The sequence below is a fragment of the Antedon bifida genome, chromosome 1 (genome assembly GCF_963402885.1).
Source record: "Antedon bifida chromosome 1, ecAntBifi1.1, whole genome shotgun sequence".
NCBI lineage: Eukaryota > Metazoa > Echinodermata > Crinoidea > Comatulida > Antedonidae > Antedon > Antedon bifida.
Window position 1 is genome coordinate 18,141,122 of NC_136226.1, and position 23,182 is coordinate 18,164,303.

General features: G+C 33.0%; 2 protein-coding genes across 2 annotated transcripts in view; both read left to right on the plus strand.

Annotated features, from left to right (window-relative positions):
• The window catches only part of LOC144845213 (small nuclear ribonucleoprotein E-like), a 95,371-nt gene extending 74,164 nt beyond the window's left edge, over positions 1–21,207 (plus strand). The window contains exon 6 of the mRNA XM_078702404.1: positions 21,197–21,207. The gene's annotated coding sequence lies outside the window, so the exon portion shown is untranslated. The remainder of the gene's footprint in view (positions 1–21,196) is intronic.
• LOC144845070 (mitochondrial carrier homolog 2-like) lies at positions 2,240–23,030 on the plus strand. The gene is made up of 11 exons (XM_078702210.1): positions 2,240–2,378; positions 9,417–9,501; positions 10,099–10,205; positions 10,746–10,811; positions 12,126–12,235; positions 14,959–15,018; positions 15,941–16,031; positions 16,515–16,547; positions 16,965–17,041; positions 20,439–20,508; positions 21,070–23,030. The coding sequence occupies exons 1-11, from the start codon at positions 2,268–2,270 to the stop codon at positions 21,118–21,120; spliced, it is 861 nt and encodes a 286-aa protein (XP_078558336.1). The 5' UTR covers positions 2,240–2,267; the 3' UTR covers positions 21,121–23,030.
• The last annotated feature ends 152 nt before the right edge of the window (positions 23,031–23,182 follow it).

Sequence of the window (23,182 nt, forward strand, 5' to 3'; positions counted from 1 at the left end):
TCCAAAGGTTTCATGCTAAAATGAAATTATCAACTACTTTTTGATGTCCATTTTGAATATGTTGATGCTCCCCTGTTTGAAAAATGTTTCGATCCACCCATGGATACCACAAACGGTATAAAAAAAAAAAATATTGTTGAATTGTTTTCAGGACTTATATCTTATACAGGAAACAGTAGGACAAAATTATACAATGATAGTATCAATATAACTGTTTGTTGGTACATTGTGTAATGTTTTAATAATGCCAGCCCACAAAAATGGTGCTAAAATGTAGGTAAAAAGTGTATAATAATTTTAAGATGAGATTTTTTTAAATTGTAAAGAGGATTTATCAATACATATTTTAATTAACTATATATTGTCTCCAAAAACAATCAGACTTTGAATTTGACTTTGAAGCCATGTAGTTAATAAAGTTAATAAGGGAAAAATGTTTTCCCTTATAAAAAAAAGACAAAATAAACAGTTAAATTCAACCAAAAACCCATTGGATGGCAGCCAATTTGACTTTCCTATTTACAGTTTTTTTTTATCCAATTTTTAAATTTTTGGTCAAACTATTATGTGATTTTGATGTTTCCTAATAGTTATTCACTTTCACCAAAAATGTTATCGAAAAAAAAAAAAATGTACCTGAAAAACTGTAATTTAAAGAAAAAAAAATTGTGAAATTGGCTGCCAGGTTTTTGGTTAAATTTAACCGTTTGTTTTGACTTTTTATAGGTGAAAATTTTTTTTTTTTCTGCAGAAGTAACTTTATTAAAACTACAAAATGGCCTATTCAAAATCTGATTTTATTAATTATTTTTCATGTTTTTGGGAGACAATACATATTTAACAGAAGGTGACTACAAAATAGAAAGACTATAGAAAGACCTGAGAGGTCTGAGATTTAATGTTCAGCTTTGTTAAATGCTATAAATGGTATTTTTATGATAAAATGTGAAATTTGTTTAAATGTTTTATATAAGTGTATGGGTATGTTTCTACAGGAACAATGTTATTAACATTAATGTTGTTGGCAGCATTAATTAATGTTATTAGCATTAAGACAAGGATGAAAAGTTGTGTTTAATGAACAGAAAGAATGAATTTTATGTGTTGATAACCAATAAAAAAACAGAAATACAGTATATACTATTAAATAATTATATATTTTTATGAATTTATTTTCAATTTCTAGGACAATTTGTACTAGATAATGTTAATTATTTCCAATAGGAAATATAACTTTAGCTGAGACAACCTACAATAAATATGAAAAATAATGATAATAAGAATAAAATCATACTTTTTATAGGCCATTTTGTTTTTTTAAATAATGTTATAATTCACTAGTAACCCATTCATAGGCAATGAGCTTCCGGTTGAATGTTTTTATCTTAATATACATTTACCGTTTTATTAGGCAAATAATTTTTTTTTCAATTATGATATTAAATGGATTATTCAGCAACATTTTTAAAATTATTTTGTTCACCATAAAACTTTGATAAGAAACCCATCTAGAAAAGAAGCCCCAGCTCGGTTAGTAAAAGTGGTAATCCAGAAGAAGCCAATCCGGGCCTTTTCAAGGTATTATGGGCTTTTTTAATTTGAAACATAGTACTATGGTAAAGTAGAACAAATGTATGAAACAGAAATAAACGATACACACGTTAGTTTACAGTTTTTAGTTGAGTGATTTAATGCCAGTTGCTTTTTTATTGGTATAATTTCATGGTTGGGAAAAACATGTTAAGTTATATTGTTGTAGTTTAGGAATTCAAACAAATTCCCAGCATTTATTTCTAAAAAGAATAACAAATTTACTTTAGTTGTACGTGATCTTGAAAAGAAGCCCACCTGAGAGTTCTAATAAATTAATATATTTAAAAACGAGTCGTAAGAATAATTGACAGGCTATGTTTAATATGATGATCTAGCTTATTGAGAAGATCTGGTGTCCTTTAAACATTAAAAAAAAAAAAATCCCCCTAGGCAAATTACCACTTATAGGCCTAAAATAGACTTAAAAGATGAGTGAAAAAAGTTAGCATTAGCTATCTAGCCGGCCACCACACACGCGCACGTGCACGTCGTACTCCTCCTTAATAAAACAAACTTTTAAATACTTTTGAGGGCAGCAAACACATCAAAAAATGTAAATCTAAAAATAATTAGGCCTAAAAGAGATCTGAGTTGGCGCTCATATTTTTTTCTAGGCCTACGTACCTATAACTGTATAGGCCTTGACATTAGGCCTATAGGCACGGAAAGATAAGATGTCAGAATCATACCTTGATCCGTGGAGGGAAGTTTACCATAATTTAAAGCAGCCTGTTGTAAATCACCTTTTACGGTATCCAGGACGTTATTTGGTGACAATTAGAAAGGTACTGACTCTTTCCTGTTGGCAGGTAGCAACAGAAGGGTTCAGGGACGATTCGGCCCTGAGACGATTCGGCCCGGGACTATTCGGCCCACTTTTGGTGGGACGATTCGGCCCACTTTTGGGCCGAAACATCCCACTTTGTGGGCCGAAACGTCTCACTTTAGACCAAATTCATATTCATTTTTTTTTTATTTATCAAGTTTTTAAAGGTGTTTAACAATCCGTATTTTATTGATATTGACAAAGTTGATATAATATATATAATAAATTACTAAAAAAACCTAATTTTATATTCAATTTATTACTTCGAAAACCTTGTTTATTTCGTGCATTCGCCAAGCGGCCAACAGAGGGCGTAACTTGTTTACATCGTTCGCGTGACTAAAAAATGATTATTTTTGACAATGTTTTCAAAATGTTTGCTTTATTACATCTTTATCCCTAGTAGTGCTACCCCATAGTCACTCTGAAAATAAAGTTTGGGGAAAAAAGCCTATTTTATGATTATAAAAGCATATCAAAGCCGATAAATGTAAGTGTGCCGAATCGTCTCAGGGCCGAATCGTCCCGGGCCGAATAGTCCCGGGCCGAATCGTCCCAGGGCCGAATCGTCCCGGGCCGAATCGTCTCAGGGCCGAATCGTCCCGTTACCCAACAGAAGTTGCAAAACAATTTCGGATCCAGGGACGTTTCGCCACACGTTTTTTCCACATTTTTAGGCCAAATTAAGCATATCACCTTTAATTTCGGGTGAATTAAATGATTATGGGAATAATATTTGTCCAGATCAAAAGATAAATTGATCGCAACCTGTTGAATTATTAATATAATGTTTCTGACATTATTTTATACTTATATTATAGGCCTAGCCTAGGCCTAGGCCTAGGCCTAGTGACAGTCATCATTCATAACAGAAATTATCAGTTAAAGACCCCTTCCTGCAATTTTGGACGTTTTTTGGAAAATAATACATATATATCACTTTAAAAACATTAAACCATGTCATTCCTTGTCTTAAATGTACGTTTTATGGTAAATTATGATAAAAAGTGAGAAACAATGCACTAGGCTACCTCGATCGACCTCTCGTGGACGGTCTTAGGCCTAGCCTAGCTAGGCTTAGTTTTGTAGGCCTAGCTGGTAAACATCGGTAACGTACGAACATCGTACGCTAGCTATATACCTAGCCTGACGTTGTATAGTTGCTGCATTAATTGTCCTTCTATTTTTGCCAGACTCTGTTGATACAAATTGGGGAAAACCCGGTATTTTCGCTGAAAAGTTAGGAGTCTTCCATTTGTTTTGGCCTCACGATTGATCGAAAAGTAGGCGAATTACAGGTGAAAAACAAAAATATCAATTTATAGTGGGCCGCTATAATTATTAGAATCGACTTATTTTTCACATTTTTAACCGTTTAAAGATGAAAAAAGTTATCGCAATAGGAACATATAGTATTATTTTTACATGTCTGTGAAGTTGGTTACTAGTTCCTAGTTCCTAGTTCCTTATTCAAATTCAATTAAAGGGACATTCACAAATATTTAAAAAAAAACAGATTTTAATACGTAATAACTGTCTAATTGAGTTGATATTGCACCAACATGTTAGCCTTGACCTCCTCTACTTCTTCCGGTCAAAGTTTAATAACATTTTATGCATTTACGCCCTCTACGGCGAATAAGTAACTAGCTTTTACGAACGTTATAACACTTGACCTGCTTAATTTTTTCAAAATATTTTGGTATGAATCGATCACCCTTGACCTACTCTACCATTTGCCACTCCAGTTCCGCGAACTTTTTTGCGTCTACGCCCTCTACGGCGAATAAGTAACTGGCTTTACGAACGTTATAACACTTGACCTACTTAATGTTTTCAAAATATTTTGGTATGGATCGATCACCCTTGACCTACTTTACCATTTGCCACCCCAGTTCCGCGAACTTTTTTGCATCTTCGCCCTCTACGGCGAATAAGTAACTGGCTTTACGAACGTTATAACACTTGACCTGCTTAATTTTTTCAAAATATTTTGGTATGAATCGATCACCCTTGACCTACTCTACCTTTTGCCACTCCAGTTCCGCGAACTTTTTTGCGTCTACGCCCTCTACGGCGAATAAGTAACTGGCTTTACGAACGTTATAACACTTGACCTACTTAATTTTTTCAAAATGTTTTGGTATGGATCGATCAACCTTGACCTACTTTACCATTTGCCACCCCAGTTCCGCGAACTTTTTTGCATCTTCGCCCTCTACGGCGAATAAGTAACTGGCTTTACGAACGTTATAACACTTGACCTGCTTAATTTTTTCAAAATATTTTGGTATGAATCGATCACCCTTGACCTACTCTACCATTTGCCACTCCAGTTCCGCGAACTTTTTTGCGTCTACGCCCTCTACGGCGAATAAGTAACTGGCTTTACGAACGTTATAACACTTGACCTACTTAATTTTTTCAAAATGTTTTGGTATGGATCGATCAACCTTGACCTACTTTACCATTTGCCACCCCAGTTCCGCGAACTTTTTTGCATCTTCGCCCTCTACGGCGAATAAGTAACTGGCTTTACGAACGTTATAACACTTGACCTACTTAATTTTTTCAAAATGTTTTGGTATGGATCGATCAACCTTGACCTACTTTACCATTTGCCACCCCAGTTCCGCGAACTTTTTTGCATCTTCGCCCTCTACGGCGAATAAGTAACTGGCTTTACGAACGTTATAACACTTGACTTACTTAATTTTTTTTAAATAGTTTGGTATGAATCGATCACCCTTGACCTACTCTACCACTTGCCACCCAGTTCCGCGAACTTTTTTTGCGTCTACGCCCTCTACGGCGAATAATTAATTTGTTATGGGTAGATGACCCTTGACTACTTTACCATTTGCCAAACTAGTTCCGCGAACTTTTACCTATGTCCTTTTACGGCGAATTCATTTTAGTTTTGTTTTGACTTGTTACGATTCTAGAAGATAATTTCTGAAGCAAACACAAATACAACAGTTTGGTTAAAAACGATAACCACAAGTTATTTATTCCGTTTTATTCATTAACACTTTTCAACACAAGTAGAACATGACTACCTGAAATTAAAACAGCATTTAAAGTAGGCTCTATCGTAGTATATAAACTAAGAACTAATAAATAACTTCTTACGTCAACATGTGACGACACACTGCATAGTCATTCAATACCACCCCACTTCAATAAACAGTTGCAATCGATCCCAATGTAATATCTTTTTAAACTTGCTTACAGTACCCATTTTATAAAAGCGCACAAACCAAATCTGAACTGACGGTTTTGTTAAATGTCATTACAGCAACTGTTACTTAAAAACAGTTTACACTACCTTATAACAGCAAAATTAACATATTATTCATTAATACTGTTACCGTTAATATTAAAAAGCGCACAATATTCATTGAGTGATAATAGTCGTTTAAACACAATATACAGTAATATTTTTAAAACTATATTTGTAGTACCCGTCTATACCTCACAAACTAAACAATTGGGTGAAATAGTGTTTGAAAAACGGTTTAGGCTTATAGACTTTATAACAACAAAATTAACATATTGTGAAATATGCCTTAACCTTTAATGTGAAACATATTCATTAATAATCCTTTATTAATTAACAATTAAAAAGCGCACATTCCCTGGGTGATGAAAGCTGTTTTAAAAACAATACAATAATTGTAATGTAACGAATGTAATGTTGAACTGTAAGTAGCTGAAATAATTTTTTATTTAACAATTTAAATATGCCTATTACTACTCTTTCATAACTTATATAACATTATACAATAATTTCTTTCAAAACTGTCAAAAGCAATTTTTTTTCCCATTGCATTTTGTTTCCTAGGTAATATGATGTAGGAAGATAATTGTATCTAAATGTTAAGCATCACATTAAGTTGTTTAAATGGTGTTCTTACGCATATCGTTTATGGCATAAATGTCTTTTATTATAAAATCTATAAATTACTAAATGTTTTACCACTGTAGACCTAGAATGTTTGAACAAATCTCTGAATTAAAAATCACCCACATAGGCCTACAATGACATCATCTTACAGTACCCATCTATAAGCGCACAAAAAAAAACAAAGCTGAACTAATGTTTTTTTTTTCAAATGTCATTACAGCAACTGTTACTTAAAAACAGTTTACACTACCTTATAACAGCAAAATTAACATATTCATTAATACTGTTACTGTTAATATTTAAAAGCGCACAATATTCATTGAGTGATAATAGTCGTTTAAACACAATATACAGTAATATTTTTAAAACTATATTTGTAGTACCCGTCTATATCTCACAAACTAAACAATTGGGTGAAATAGGCACTAATGTGGATTTTTTAAATTTCATGATATCAACTGTTACCTGAAACATATTCATTAATAATCCTTTATTAATTAACAATTCAAGCGCACATTAGTCCTTGAGTGATAATAGTCGTTTTAAACACAATACAAACAATATTTTTTAAACTATATTTTCTACAGTACCCGTCTATAGCGCACAAAAATAAATGTTGAAATAATGTTTTTAAAAAATACCTGAAAACGGTTTAGGCTAATAGACTTTATAATATCAAAATTAAGATATTCATTAATAATCCTTTAACCATTAATATTGCCAATTAAAAAGCACATATTCTTCCATGAGGTATAAAAGTTGTAAAGAGAATACAACAATTTTGATCGAAAGTAATTTTTTTAACTAAGTTGTTTTACCTAATACATTACCCATTATAGTGTACAAAGAAAACAATTATGTGAAATAATGTTATTCATACCAAATTAATTTGAAAACATTAAGTAGGTCAAGTGTTATAACGTTCGTAAAAGCCAGTTACTTATTCGCCGTAGAAGGCGTAGACGCAAAAAAGTTCGCGGAACTGGGGTGGCAAATGGTAGAGTAGGTCAAGGGTGATCGATTCATACCAAAATATTTTGAAAAAATTAAGTAGGTCAAGTGTTATAACGTTCGTAAAGCCAGTTACTGATTCGCCGTAGAGGGCGTAGATGCAAAAAAGTTCGCGGAACTGGGGTGGCAAATGGTAAAGTAGGTCAAGGGTGATCGATTAATACCAAAATATTTTTTAAAAAATATATAGGTCAAGTGTTATAACGTTCGTAAAAGCCAGTTACTTATTCGCCGTTGAGGGCGTAGACGCAAAAAAGTTCGCGGAACTGGGGTGGAAAATGATAGAAAAGGTCAAGGGTGATCGATCTATACCAAAATATTTTGAAAAAATTAAGTAGGTCAAGTGTTATAACGTTCGTAAAGCCAGTTACTTATTCGTCGTAGAGGGCGTAGATGCCAAAAAGTTCGCGGAACTGGGGTGGCAAATGGTAAAGTAGGTCAAGGGTGATCGATTCATACCAAAACATTTTGAAAAAACTAAGTAGGTCAGGTGTTATAACGTTTGTAAAGCCAGTTACTTATTCGCCGTAGAGGGCGTAGACGCAAAAAAGTTCGCGGAACTGGGGTAGCAATTGGTAGAGTAGGTTAAGGGTGATCGATCCATACCAAAATATTTTGAAAAAATTAAGTAGGTCAAGTGTTATAACGTTCGTAAAGCCAGTTACTTATTCGCCGTAGAGGGCGTAGACGCAAAAAAGTTCGCGGAACTGGGGTGGCAAATGGAAGAGTAGGTCAAGGGTGATCGATCCATACCAAAATATTTTGAAAAAAGGAAGTAGGTCAAGTATTATAACGTTCGTAAAAGCTAGTTACTTATTCGCCGTAGAGGGTGTAAATGCATAAAATGTTATTGAACTTTGACCGGAAGAAGTAGAGGAGGTTAAGGCTAACATGTTGATGCAATAACAAATCAGTTAGACAGTTATTACGTATTAAAATCTGTTTTTAAAAATATTTGTGACTGTCCCTTTAATTGAATTTGAATAAGGAACTAGGAACTAGGAACTAGTAACCAACTTCACAGACATTATTTTTACATTAAATATAGTTTGTAATCTTAAATTAGATCTTAAAAACGTAGGGAAGGGGGCTTTAAGTTTTTTGTACCAATCAAATAATTTTATACAAAATCTAATGCCATCTGTTCATAACACCAATTGCTCAATTTTACAATGCAATAATTTGTCCTTCATTCCATTGTCATAGGTTAAACATTATCACATTTTTTATCAAAGCTAGCTAGGCCTGCTATCTTACTTTTAAAAAAAATGATTCGTAATAATCAGATAATTTATAAAGTGCATGATACCGAAAACCAAGTGTCCATCACAACGTACGTAACAATTTGTCCTTCAGGTCAAAGGTTAAAATTTATCACATTCATCCGATAATTATGCACTTGTCAATTGTATGACCCACTATACGACCCCGGGAGAGGTGCGTCGAGGGTGCTTCATTTACAAATAATTACTGACGCAGGGGTACGTCAAAAAACCTAGAAGGTATGTCACATCAATGAACAATGGTGTGTCAATGTCCATCACTTTACCACTTGTCATGGTATTCATTTGCACATCGGACAAATGACGCACCTCTCCCGGGGGGGTCGTATAGTGGGTCATACAATTGACAAGTGCATTATCTGATTAAATTATCGGTTAATTTTTCTGGAGCGGAATCAGTTTTATATGCCCTTTTTCCACAGGAATTTTATCGGTTAATTTTTGGCTGCGAAAACATGCCCTTAGATAACAGATAATTTAAATTATCTGTTAATTTTTTTCTCAAGCAGAATTGGTTAAGTCCTGTTTTCACCTTTATCAGTTAATTTTTTATCAGTTAATTATCACTATCAGTTAAATTCTGGGTGTGAAATCACACCCCATGACTGACACTGACAACTTATTTTTTATTGAAGTCTGAATAATACTGAAGCACCCGACTGATTAAATTTGTCTTATTGTTTGCAGCATTCATAAAACATTCATACTCTTTTCGAATAATACACCCATGACCTATGGCTATACTTCCTTCTGAAGGAGAGAAATTGTAGTTTAAACTATTTCTTTTTTTAACTAGATGAGAATTGAGCCAATACCAGGAAAAGAAAGGGTCAATATCTTTGGAAAAACTGTAATTGATTACTCGAATATATTTACATATGGTAAGAATAAAGAGGGGCAACCATTATACAAATATTGAATGGGCTAGGGCTAAAGATGATTTGTAGACTTGGAATATAGGTCATCAAATGGCAAAGTCAGATTTTTACAGTAATTCTGTCACGGATTTTTAGTTTAAATCTCAGGTACAGGCATGAATTTTAAATACAATATCTGGTTAGTTGTAGTTTTTGTACATAAATCAAATATTTGTAATAGAAATCAAGACGAAAAAACTTGAATTTCCCTTAAAATGGTCAAAATACAAAATTTGGCAAAATTCTGCTATAAAAACCAGGAAGACTTTTTTTCAGTAGTTAGGTAGTTTAAACTAATGTATGGTGACTCCCTAGAAGGTGAAAAAAGATGATGGATATACGGTGGATAATTTTTGCTATAGCATGAGGGCATAGCAAAATTATAACCGCAATTTTCAGTTCATGGCATCTGATTGGTTAATAGTTAAGGTATAGTTGTTGCCATGTCCTCTAACTGTAAAGAAAATAGAGACCCATGAATCAAAACAAGTAATCTGTAGTGTACTGTACATGTGCTTTTTTTATGTTATATAATAATTTAATATTATTTTTATTGCATAGCTAATCACATTAGAAAGGAAGATGGTATTATTGGCCTTTATCGCGGTCATTATGGTCTTTGTCGGACAAACATTATTGCAGGATTTACACAAATGGCTGTTAAAAAAGTATGTATGACACATTCTAACACTACTGTTGAGACGGTGTTATAGCATGGCACTATAAAGCCCTTTTCTCGCTGTACACTAGGAATATACATGGAATATGCCATTACCATGTAAATATGCTTGAATGAAAGTTAATATGTGCTGGTAGATTTATATTAAACAGTTTGAACAAGAATTGCATTTTTTACATATGTCCCCATCAGAAGAAATCCTATGTTGTGAGCATTATTGACATCCTCCTGACATCATGACAAGCAGGTATGGTTTTCTGTCAGAATGGGTCATGTAGGCAATACTACCCTCCAAACTGAGAAATGCCATGTCAATAAATAATTTTAAGTGTGCTCTAAAAAATCACTACATTTTTGTATAGTTTAATAAATACAATCAGCCAGACCTTTTCTTTTAATACTCTTTTTTATAATGTTACTCAATAGTTATTTGCTTTGTCTTATTATAAATTATATGCACATTTTATAAAACCAGATGAAAGCATTTTCTGATGATTTATTCTGTGTTTTTACTTTTCATCCTCCACAGATGTTAAATGTGTTACTCCCACCTAGAAGGGATGCTGCATCTGATCTTAAGACATTTTCAACTGAGGTTTGTGTAGTAGAATTAGAGTATAGGTATGGGATAGGTCTCACTGCTGGGTTGTTCGAGAACTAACTGCTATTCCTAACCGATTGCATGAAGTCTGTTATAAAAAATGAAATGAAATGAATGAATGTGTAAAGCTCTGACTACACTATCAAGCTTTATGTAACAAAACAATGTGATGTGCCCATATATGGACATGATTGTCATATCACTAGTCTACCATATTTAAGCATATCACTATTTACTAAACAAAACTTCTTTAAACATTTACTCCAAATTAAAACCCGAACCAAAATTAGAAAAATATCTTCTAGACAAAACAAATTTCTATGGTGCCAGCCTAAAGTTTAAGGCTAGATCAAACACCCTACCTCTAGACTGTAAAACAAGTAAATGGTCAAACGAAAGCACAGGCTTTTGCCTTCTATGTAATAATGGTGAATCTGAAGATATTAACCATTTTTTATTGAACTGTAATACTCTTGACGAAATCAGAAAAGAAGAATTAAGAAAGAGAAAATTTAGAAAATGAATTGACACTCTGTAATTATGGCATATGGACACAATATTTAAATGCAAATGATGAAAGCAAACTAAGTTTTATCTTAGGAGGAGAGTCTATTCTTCTCTCTGACAATTCTTACAATGCATTTGATAAATTCTGTAAAAGATATTTAAGCTTGTCATGGGAAAAACAGTCTTCGTTGAAATATTCCCAATGACTGTTTTTGTTGTATTGTTGCTTGTATAGTTTAATTTTCTTTTATTTTTTTATTTTTTTCTCTCATTATGTTTTCCTTCTTTTTGTTTCTTTTTCAAATTGTTATGTTTTGTTTTTGGACCGCTGCACCGCATGTTGTGAGTGCCACCGATCCAAAGGTGAATGGGTCAACAAATAAATAAATAAACTACCAATTTACCATATTTTGGCACATCACAGTTTTCTGATGAGAGGCCTGTTGTTTTTTTTTGTTCCGAGATGTCCCGTGTTGTTACTGCGAGTGCGCATGTGTAATTGCCCTGGTTAGTAATCAAGTAGTGCCCAACTATACTTCCTCCAGAGATTTCTCATGGTTCGCATATGCATGTATGAAAACGAATAATAATGGGAGATCAAACTATGTTTTATAATTTTAACAATTTATGCAGATGTGAAAAGGTTACAGGCTACAGTATATAATACAAAATTATTTTAATAGCAATAGTTTCTTCCAACAAATTTAAATATACTGCTTAGCTAAAGTGGTGATTTGTACAGTACTTCATAGATTTAAAGCTTTCTTTAGTGTTTCATGTGGAATGATTCTTAAATTGCAGACATGCAAGGAAATTGCATCTCGTACTGTTTCAACAATTATCGGCTACCCATTTTTGGTTGTAAATACTAGATGCTTGGCACAATTTGTAGGAAAGGAGACACTCTACAGGTATGTGAATATAGTGAATATTTATACTGTATATTATTTATTAGGTGATCATTTAGAATAAAATGATCACCTATTGTTATTGTATAAAATCTTTATTATTATTTTTTTTATTTTTTTTATTTTTATTGTTTCTGTACACTATTTTGTGTAACAATTATCTCAAAAAGTTTAATGTCAATGAATACAAAAATTTCAGAATATCTTTCAAATAATATAACTTAATCCTAATAAGCTTTCCAGCGTGATCACTCATCCGTGACGACATTTATACGCCATTTTGCGAAATCACATTATCAATCATATCTCCAAAATTCATTATCACATATTAATGAAATTCACTACACGTAAACTTCAGATCAAGGGTAAAAATATTAGCAAATAAAAAGTTGCGCGTTTCAAGGTCATGCATGTGAAATCGCGCGCTAAAAATTTAAAACGCGCAAAATTAGGTTTTGATCAATTTAGAGCATGAATTAGGCCATTTGCGTGTTTCCAAAAATTACTGCGCAAAAAAAAATTTTGCGCGCGCGATACTTAAAAAGCGTAAAAAATATGAATTTTTTTTACAAATCTCATTCTACTCATCATCCTTAGTACATTCACCAAATTTGAGTCAGTTCCGACTTAAAATAACGCTATACGAGCACGTTAAAAATGACAAAATGCGCACATTAATTTTACAAAAGTTCTGAAAATGGTGAAAAATAGGTCTTTTTTAAAATGAAAATAATTCTTCAGAATGCAAGATGACCCCCGATTTTGTTAACTTATTCTGGAAGCCATTGAGTTGTAGATATGAATTCATGTACACATTTGACGTACAAAATGTTTTGACGTCATCAAATGGCCACTTGAATTTAAATATTAGGATTTGTTATCTTTTTGTGTAGATTATCACATTCAACAGAGCGCATCTTGGTTATGTGTCCTCGAATTTCGCACAAATTTCAGTATGTGCTTGCTTAATTAATTATCTTTATCATGAGTTGACACTATTTTCATTTTATTGACGTCATCACGCGTAAAAACCTGAATAACGTAGGCTGTGTAATTTCACCTTCGCAGTAAATTTGAATATCTTACAGCTCTTCAGAATTGAAGGTTACCTTGATGATTATAATTTATTATGAAAGCTGATGAAATGTAGATATTAATTCATATAAAAATTAAGCCTATCGGATGTTGTGACGTTAACATATGGCCAGTTGAAGTGAAAAAGTAGTTTTTTCATATTTTTCGTCAAAGTTATACACATTTCAAAGAGCGCGCACAGCGCTTCTACGTGCCAAATTTTTTTCCAAATCTTATATTTTTTTGCTCAATTAATTATCTTTCGAAATTGTCATCTTAAAGTTTAGTTTGATAACGTCATCATGCCAAAAAATTAGAACATGTGTGTCCCGTAATTTCACCTATGCTACACTGTATATAGATATACAGTATATACTGTACATATGGCATATAGGCACAACTCAGCTCTATAAGCGTATATAATAGGATGGCATACATCAACATTTTCCGATCGTATGTTAACGTACGTGCATGTTTAAAAAAAAATAATTTCAGTAAAATGATCACCTATAATTCGTCAAAGTGACGAATTAAATTCTAGTTTATTTTAGAATTGTGTAGGAGATCTTTAAAGATGATATTACTTGTAAATTCACATGTTCAGTCTGTGAACTGAGAACTCCTACTCCTAACAACAGAATGCTGTGCTCTAGAGGTCTGGTCTGGCTGCAACACTCCAAGCCCCTAAATTAACAGACACCGCGTGTCGCGGAGAATATGTGCAGTACTGTTGGTATTTGTCGCAGCCAGACATAAGATCAAAGGACTGTTAAGAGTTGCTATCTTGTTAAGGCGAGCTCAGTGTCCTGTTAGATTGCTTTGCTCTTGCAGTACCAGTGCCATAGCCCAGTGCTGCAGTGTCAAAAAAAAGGGAATAATTGTAAGTTTTCAAAGGTGGTCAGGTTGAAACCTTACCCTACTGGTGGCTACGGCTCTGCCTAACTGTATCATAGCAGAATTTTGGAGGTTAGTTCCCACAGCCTTGTATGCAGTGTTTACAATCAATCAAATTATTTAATCTGACCATTTTAACACGCAAATTTGGCTGCATGGTCATGGTGTCAGTACTTTGTGTCATTTATGTGTGATTCAATGTCTTCATCAGTTCCTGGCCATTAACTATAACATTCTTGTTACTGGAGTAGGTGACGTTTCTGTAGTGTAATTTTACGGAGGTATTGGTGATAGTTTTACTGTAAAAGAAATCCCAGTGATTTTGTCTATAACAAACAATCTCTGAAAATGAAAATCCAAGATTTCTCACTTATGATTTGTTTTTTTTTACAAATGTGTTAAGTCTTCACTTGCTATTCATATTATGTCCAACAGTTGTTGCCCAATTAATGTTCCACATTTTAGAGTTGATATTTGTTAGCATAGTTTTATTTCACAACTTCCTTTTTATAACATAATTCAATTATATTTGTACTACTGATATTGATATTTTTCACTTCTTTCCATTCCACCATTTTACATGACCTTAGCTTGTAAAGAGATTTGATATTTTATTAGTGACGATGGCTAACTATATTTTTGCGCTATTTTGTAAAGATCGTCACTACTTTTGCGAATAAGTAATGTTATTCAAATTATGACTCTCATCAACTTGTATGTTTATTTATAATTCAATCCATTCATTTATCTTTTTTTAGTGGATGGTTTCCTCCTTTTAGACATATGTATAATGAATCTGGAATTACTGGTTTTTTTGTGTAAGTGTACTTTAAATATCTAATATTTTAATATTAGCTCTTGGCTTGGTTATCCAGACTAAAAGCGCTCACTTGCTAAACCAAGGGGCCCCTGAGCAGGACAAAGAGGAAAAAACAGGCATTAACGTATGTCTAAAAAGGCTAAAAACACCTGAGAAATCCAGCATTGGAGAGCTACTTATTATTAGGTTCCCTAAACCAGGGGCCTTTCTAACATCAATACTGACATGTAGACGTAGACTATGATGTGACGTAGTAGTCATCCCCACAACGTCTATTTCTAAAATTGTAAATGTATGCAAGCCTGTGTTATATTATTCCTGCATGATGAAGACCTGAAGTGTATAAGTCCTATTACATGGAGGAGTTATGATTGTAAAGGTATACGGTAACTAAAAGCGTGATTTTAGAAAATCATGAGTAGAACACTTAACATTTAATAGAGTAAAACTCTTCCTAACTATAAATTTTCGTAATGGTGAAAAAGTCTTAAATTCTTTCCTTACTATGTATGCATTTGGTGATAATTAACAGCCCTAAGGGCCTTTCATACCTGTTCAGGCACGGTTCCGGTTCGGCGAATCGAATACCAATGTTTTTTATATAAAATAAATTGGATTTGCCAGCGCCGGACCGGAACCGTGCCGGAACAGGTATGAAAGACCCTTTAAGCTGCAATACATTCATGATGGAATTGTTTGCTAAATAGTGGAAAATCACAATCTTTCCTTCCGAGAAACGGAACAGGTATGAATGTACAGTAACTGAAGGCTTGGTTCCCATCAGTAGCTAGCAAAGACATACACGCAACAACACAAGCTATTTGACCAATCACAAATAACAACTCGGATAATCTGTAACTTGTACATTCCAGGTTTACTTTATTTATTCCATGCTTGACACTGTGAATATTTCATTTCAGTGGTCTGGTTCCAGAACTAATACATGAAGTGTGTTGTGTGTTAATATTAAAAGGAATGTATTATCTTTGGAGCAATGTTCTTGATAACCAGGTTAGTAGTAAAATATTTAGGGAAGGTTTTAAATTTCAATTCTACCAGCTTAGCTATGTTTTGACTAAATATAATTAATTAATTAACTACATTTTATCATTTAAATACAGTCGATTCTCCTAATACTGGACACTCTGAAAAATGTTTACCTATTTACCTTAGTTTGTCATTTTTATTCAAAAAAAAGGTAATCTAGGCCTAGCTATATTAATTCTAGACGTATTTACGTTAATTTTTTGTTTTATTTCGGCAATTGCAATAAAATTTGTTTGCTGAATTCTACTAGCCCGGCAAGCAACGTGATGATGCAGATTCGCTAACCCGGCATGTTTTTCACTAGATACTGTACGCAGGGCTAAGTACTAAATGGAGCCCTGCTGTACCAGCCCAGCTCAAGGATGGGAGAGTTGACTTTATTTCTCAATTGAAAGCCAGTGGGTATGGGAAATGTTATGTTTTACTTTTGTTTTCATTTTTACACAGACTCAAAGAACTTCAATCAGAGACCTGTCAGTGGTAAGACCCATCATATTGCTGGGGTTTTGACTAGATTTTAATTTGTCATTATGGCGCATTACATGCATACAAACTTATGAATTTCTCGGGAATCTTTATAAAATATATTAAAGAAAAAAATATATTTTTGAAATGCTTAAAATGACCTGAAGCATGCTATAAATTAATTGTAAAAATTTAAAAATGTGTAAAAGTGCATGTTATATGCTCTACGCAACATTGGCTATTCTGACCTGAAATTTACCTGATTGTTTATTGAGGCTATTTATTCCCATAAAGGATACTCAGAAAATTGGATAAAAGCTTGTTAGTTTGATAAAATTGATAATTGACGGACAAATATGCTAATAGAATAAAAAAAGAAATAATAAAAACAAAATCTTCAGTAGTATGCATGAATTTGTCTGTTTTTTATAGGTTTCTGGGTTTGTTGTGCTCCAATTTCTTTTACCATTTGATCAAACAAGTCTCATCATGTGTGTCAGTAATTCTGGGTAAGTAGTTGTTTATGTTCCTGGTTGTGGGCAAGCAAGCAAGCAGTTCAAAGGAGATTCCAGGTCAAATCCATGACCTGTCTTGGGCTCCAGTCGAGCACCTGTCCCACGCTGATGACGGTCGTCCACAATGAGGTGCTTTCACTCTCTGTTCTGCAAGAGGATAACCAGGTCCACTGGATTCAATTAACAGCCACAATCTTCAGTACGTAGAGTTCTGCATTAGTCGATGGCCCAAATATGGTTGTGATATGACATCATATGGGCACATATTTTTTTGTCACATAAAGTTTGATAGTGTAGACGAGCTTAACCCTCTTAGTGCCACGGGCGGCGTTAGACACCATATGGGACATGCGTTGAAAACCCCTAGTCGGCGATACACACCAAACGTACCTTCTGTGTTTGAGGGCGATAATCACTAACTTCTGCCAGAGCCATATATAGAGAGAGTTACGACTTCGAATGGATTAGAAGCCATGTTTGTGTCCAACTATTCCTATGTAGCGTATGGAGTTGAGTCTTTTGTTTTGAAAATGTATAACGTTCAAAAGGCTTTAATTATCGAATTTAATATCAAAACAATCAATTTGATTAAAGGTTTTTGTTAAAATAATAAAAAATTTATAAAGTTACTGCGAACATGATTTAAAACAACAAAAATAGCAATTTCGGAACGGCTCTGGTTGTGCGCTCCATGCACGCTCTACGCGTGCGCGTTTAGTTTGTACAGCGATTCTCTATAGTAATGCATTGTTTTTACATTTTGTTGTTTAAAATCATGTTCGCAGTAACTTTATGATTTCGTTATTATCTTAACAAAAACCTTTAAACAAATTGATTGTTTTGATATTAAATTCGATATTTAAAGCCTTGTGAATGTTATACATTTTCGAAGCAAATGACTCGACTCCATACGCTACATAGGCATAGTTGGACACAAACATGGCCGGCGTGCACACCACGTGACTTTCTAAAATCCGTGAACGCAATGCCGTAACTCTCTATATATGGCTCTGACTTCTGCTTGTCTGAGGATTCTGGGATAGCTTTTATTCGATCAAGCGTAAAATTTTCTTTCGAAAAATGTCAACGAAAAAATTTTCGCTATAGGAAAATCTTTTGGAAATATCAATTAAAAACTAATTAATTAATCAAAATCATGTTGTTTGTTGATTACACGTTCTCCGTATCTAGTCACACAACCGGAAATACTGACTCCTTTGTTGAAAAATGTGCAACGCGAGACGAATTGTTTGTAGGCCCATGCAGCACGTTGTCAGAATTTACGCGCCTGAGTAACTTGCTTATAGTGGGCATGCTCAGACTAACGATGGTGATAGGATGGTTTGATTGGGCCTAGGCTAAGATTATACGATGGCGGTTTATTTGAATAAAATAACTCGTATCTAATTCTCCTATTATTACTTTTGTTCAAGTAAATATACATTTATAGGTATGTATTATAAATATTTGTTTGTTGGGGTTTTCTAAATATCATTTTATTATCGTTTTTATACGATTTTTTAAAGCAATTTCTTGGAAATTTTAATTAAAAATTAGAATTTTTTTTTAATTCATACATTTCATAAATAAAAATAAATCATACAAATATACATTATACATCATTTTACAGGAAATTTAATAAGGAATATTTGTTTTTAGAAACATTTTTTCATACATTTATGATAAAATGATGAAATTACTGTTTGAAAAATTTCAACTCCCTGGAGTATTACAAAAATGCTGTTCTGAAAAGAATACGGTTGAGGGGAAATGGCTCTCTCTCGGGAATTTGGAACTAAGAGGGACTGTAGTGGAATCCTATACCCCTTTTACACTATCACCGTAACAGCGGTGTAACCCTGCAGTTGTTAGTACACCGGGCCGTTCAACGCCGGTGTTGTGGTTTTTATTGACTGGTGTAAATGGGAAAATCCAACCACCCCGGTGTGCTCTCCCCGGGGTGAAACGAAGCTGAATGTTTTCCGGTGTACCTTCTCCGGTGTAGTCGAATCTACACCGGAGACACGAAGTGTAAACGGTTTTTGTGGTTCAACACCGAGCTGTTAAAGGTCATTGACGTGAAAATGTAACATGTTGTCACAGAAATACAATATATTATGCAAACAAAATAGGTTTTTTTCCTCAAAATACCTTTTTTTTGCCTCAAATAATAATTGTACGATATATTGTGCTGTTCATTATTTTCTTTTAAAGGCACAAAAACATTTGTGATTTTTCTTTTCTGCTGAAAATATTGAAATTGTTCGTGAGCATTCTACCTTACCAGAAAGCTTAAAATAATGTAATATTGGTGTAACTCTACCCTGGCCGATCTTTGTAGGCCTAATTATTGAAAAAGGAAAAAAAATATATAATACTGACGTCTCAATGGATGAAAATGATATCTTTTTTAGAAACTCAAAACGTACCATACAATAATTAATTTTCCTTCATTGATACAATGTTATGCTAATTAACAAATACATTTTTTATTTTAAATACCTACCGTACCTACCTTATTTTTACGCCAACCTAACAATTTAAGGCCTATTTAATGTATGTACAGTCTACAAGGCGGAAATGCAGTCATTTTAAAAAGAAAAATAATTGTTAATGTTTAAAATAATAAATGATAATCTTAATAGCCACAAAGAAAATTTAACACTGGACTACATTCAAAATTAAATATATTGTATGTAAATTCGGATTATTATGTTTTGATATGAGATTTGTTGATATGTTCCAGTGTTTAAACGTTTAAACCATAGACAGTTAAGTTCCACGTGTGCGCTCGCAATGGTGATTTGATTGACAGCACCGGGGTGATCGATGTAGTGTAAATGGGCGCAACTCGAGTTCATCTCGCAGTTTGTTTGGCTAGTGTAAATGGAAATTGCCTCCGAGTTCAACTCGTGTTCCTCTCCCAGTCGATAGTGTAAAAAGGGTACTACTTTCAATTGACCAAATCATATGGTGTCAAGGTCTCACGTTAACAGCTACACACCAGGTGTGCAAGATAGGCTGCCGTAGGAACGCCCTCATTAGATGAGAGTGATTGTCTGTTGACAAAAATGATAATGCACAACTGCTTGTCTTGTCAATGTTTATAATGAATTCTGTATTTAAATTTCATTTAGAGTACCGAATATCAGTATTCATTCTTGACATATAGATAGTTAGATCTTTGCCCAACTCTCAGTACTTGTCAGTAGAGAATACTGACAATTTCCATCTTTGCTTTAACCCACAACCTTCAAAGTAGCCTGAATTTCATATACTTTTATACCAGTACCACTGAGTTTTTTGTGATATACCACAAAAAAAAATACATTCAGTTGAATTCTTTTTATATTTATATTAGTTTGTATATTTTTACATTCATATTTGATAGACTTGAAGCTGCTCGTAAAATGCCAGTGTATCATAAATGGACCGACTGCCTTTGTGATCTATGGAGAGAAGTAAGCATTTCATTTCTCTGTTTTAAAATATTGCTAAAAATCCTGTAATTAATGCAAACATTTTTCTGTCAATATTCACTGTTCTGTTGTTTATTGCTTCATAATTTTATTGAATAGGATATTAAAAAAGTGCATGTTCATTTTAATAAATAATGAGGATGCTAAGAATGAAGATGATTTTACTTCTGAATTTGATAATCACAGAAAGGTAGTGAGACATTGCAGGCCTTGTCTTTTGAAAATTATAGGTGTGCTACAAATTGCACTCCTCAATACATTCAGGCGTGCTGTTTGTATTTTGGTGTGTAGAAGTTTACCAAATTTAAGCGTGTTGTAAATTGCAGGGGCAGTTTAGGGGTGTTAGGTGAGTGATCGCACTTGCTCACCTTAAAAGACAAGGCCTGACATGAAGATGTGTTGATTTTGAAGCACTATTGAGCCACATTGCTGTCTTGCAAAAAACAAATGAATTTGGTAGTTTGATTTGATCTGTCCTTAGTAAATTTCACTTTTGCTCTTGTGTACTGATATTATTTTTTTATTTTCTGTTTTCTTACTTAGGGATTTCTGAAAAACTGGTTAAGGTTATATTGGGGACAGATTCCTGCATAAAGCAGTGATGCACGAGTCATGAACACTTACTAAGAAACCTGCTTCTATATCATTGTTTGTTATGTTGTCATATCAGTGTTTCAACATTGTATGTTCATATCATGAAAGCACCAGTACAGTGCTTCAGGATGTCTACATACTGTATCTAGCAAAAGATTTCAATTTGTGTCTTTTTAACTTGTTTGCAGATTTTCTCAGGTCATCTCCACCATTTTTAAATCGTTATTTATATCAATATTACGCAGTGCTTTAGAGTTTATTTTAAAAATTATATATTTATGTATATTGGTATAGCAGTATAGTTTATCAGAGGGTCCACTATTAATTTTAATATATGATATAAAACAACCGTGAGGTAAGTGATTATGATTCCATTATTCAAACTTTATTTGATCATGTTGAATCTGTCTCTTGAATACTTTCTTAAAATAAATATTGAAATATAGAATCATAATGACTTGCCTCACTATTTTTGGTATAATTTAGGAACATAACTGAAGTAATTATTATGTGCATACTGGTTGAATTCTTAAAATCTTCTATTGATTTTTTAAACATTTTTAAGCGTTACTTCTTTTAGGTATGCCATATTGTTGCAATAAATAAAAACCAAAATATAATTCATATCCAATTTACATTTCATTCAGCAAAACTACAGGTACCAAATTTGCAAGAACCCTTGCCAAGAAATGTTTTTGTGCGATTGCATCCATTTTACAAGATGCAAGAATATGAAATGTAAAAAAAGTCAAAAAAAGATATATATATATATGAATTTTATAAGCCCACTATGTTGTAAGTATTTCTCTATATAGACCCAGGCAAAAAAATCTACAAACTATTTGTATTTTTCTCTCCGCCAAAGAGTTTATAAAATCACCTTGGTTTATTTCATTCTTTTATACCATTTTATCAGTAAGTGGTGAATGTACTCTTGAATAATTTGAAATACCAATTTTTTTTTGAGTAAGAAAATTTGCAATGTTATAATAATTTGTTTCTGCAGAGTTAGGAAAGCAAGAATAAAATTGTACTATGGTATAGTATTTTTTTAATGAAAATATAGATTTAAAACCTTATAAGTTTTTAGAATAGGATTGTATATTTATATGTAAATGGTACAGGAATATCATAACGGGGTAGAGGCAATAGCTTAGCCTATTTTAATATTGATTTATTACATATACTATTTTTAAACTATGTTTAACTGTATACTGTGTTTGTCTAAAGGATTGTAAGGGCCTGATGTTTCCATTCACCAAAATAATGCGGTTTTTAAAACCGTATTTCCTTGGCAAGAGTCCTTTCAAAAACAAAAATAAATATCCAATTTTAAGTACGATCCAATCAAGGTAATCTTTACAGGCCACATAACACAGAAAAGCTTTTACACGTTTGTGTAACAATTTGTTACACTATGATACATTTTGTATGATTTTTGTAAGTGTGAATTAGGTATTAAACATGAATTTTGATCAATTGATCATTCATATTCATCTCTCTTTTTATATATTATGGGCCTACAGTCAACCAAGGCAATCTAGATTCCATTGAGTCCACCTCTTGGGCTGGCCCAGTATCTGGTTGTCTAGAAATTCTAGTATTCCAATGTTTTTATATGATAACTAAAATGAATTTGATAGCTACCTGAAGAGAAGTTTTGGGTTTTTGGGAGAATTTCATGTTTTCAGAGAGTCCAGTAGGCCTTTTGAAGGAGTTGACTGTATACACAGTATAATATTGTATAAATTAATGTTCTTTTAGTATGTATGATGAATAAAAACAAATACCTAAAGTACAGCACACAATAGCCCTTTATGATTATGGAAGGTTGTACTGTATAACATTTCCTTTGTCAGGAGGCTACTAGTTTTTTGATATAAAAATAAATTTCATATACTTTTTTTCAATTTCATTCCAATGTATGTTTGTTATGTTATTGACTAGAACATTTTGATTGATATTTTTCATTAAAAAACTGTTGTTTTTAACAGTCATTTTTTTATCAAACCTTTTATCGAAAACATTTACTGTATGATGGATACAACTACAATTAATACTA

Excerpts from the sequence above, each read along its gene's own strand:
- LOC144845070 (XM_078702210.1), top strand. The coding sequence starts at position 2,268 with ATGTCAGAATCATACCTTGATCCGTGGAGGGAAGTTTACCATAATTTA. Across the intron at positions 12,236-14,958 it reads GGAAAGGAGACACTCTACAG|TGGATGGTTTCCTCCTTTTA; the intron begins GTATGTGAATAT and ends ATCTTTTTTTAG. Across the intron at positions 20,509-21,069 it reads TTTGTGATCTATGGAGAGAA|GGATTTCTGAAAAACTGGTT; the intron begins GTAAGCATTTCA and ends TTTCTTACTTAG.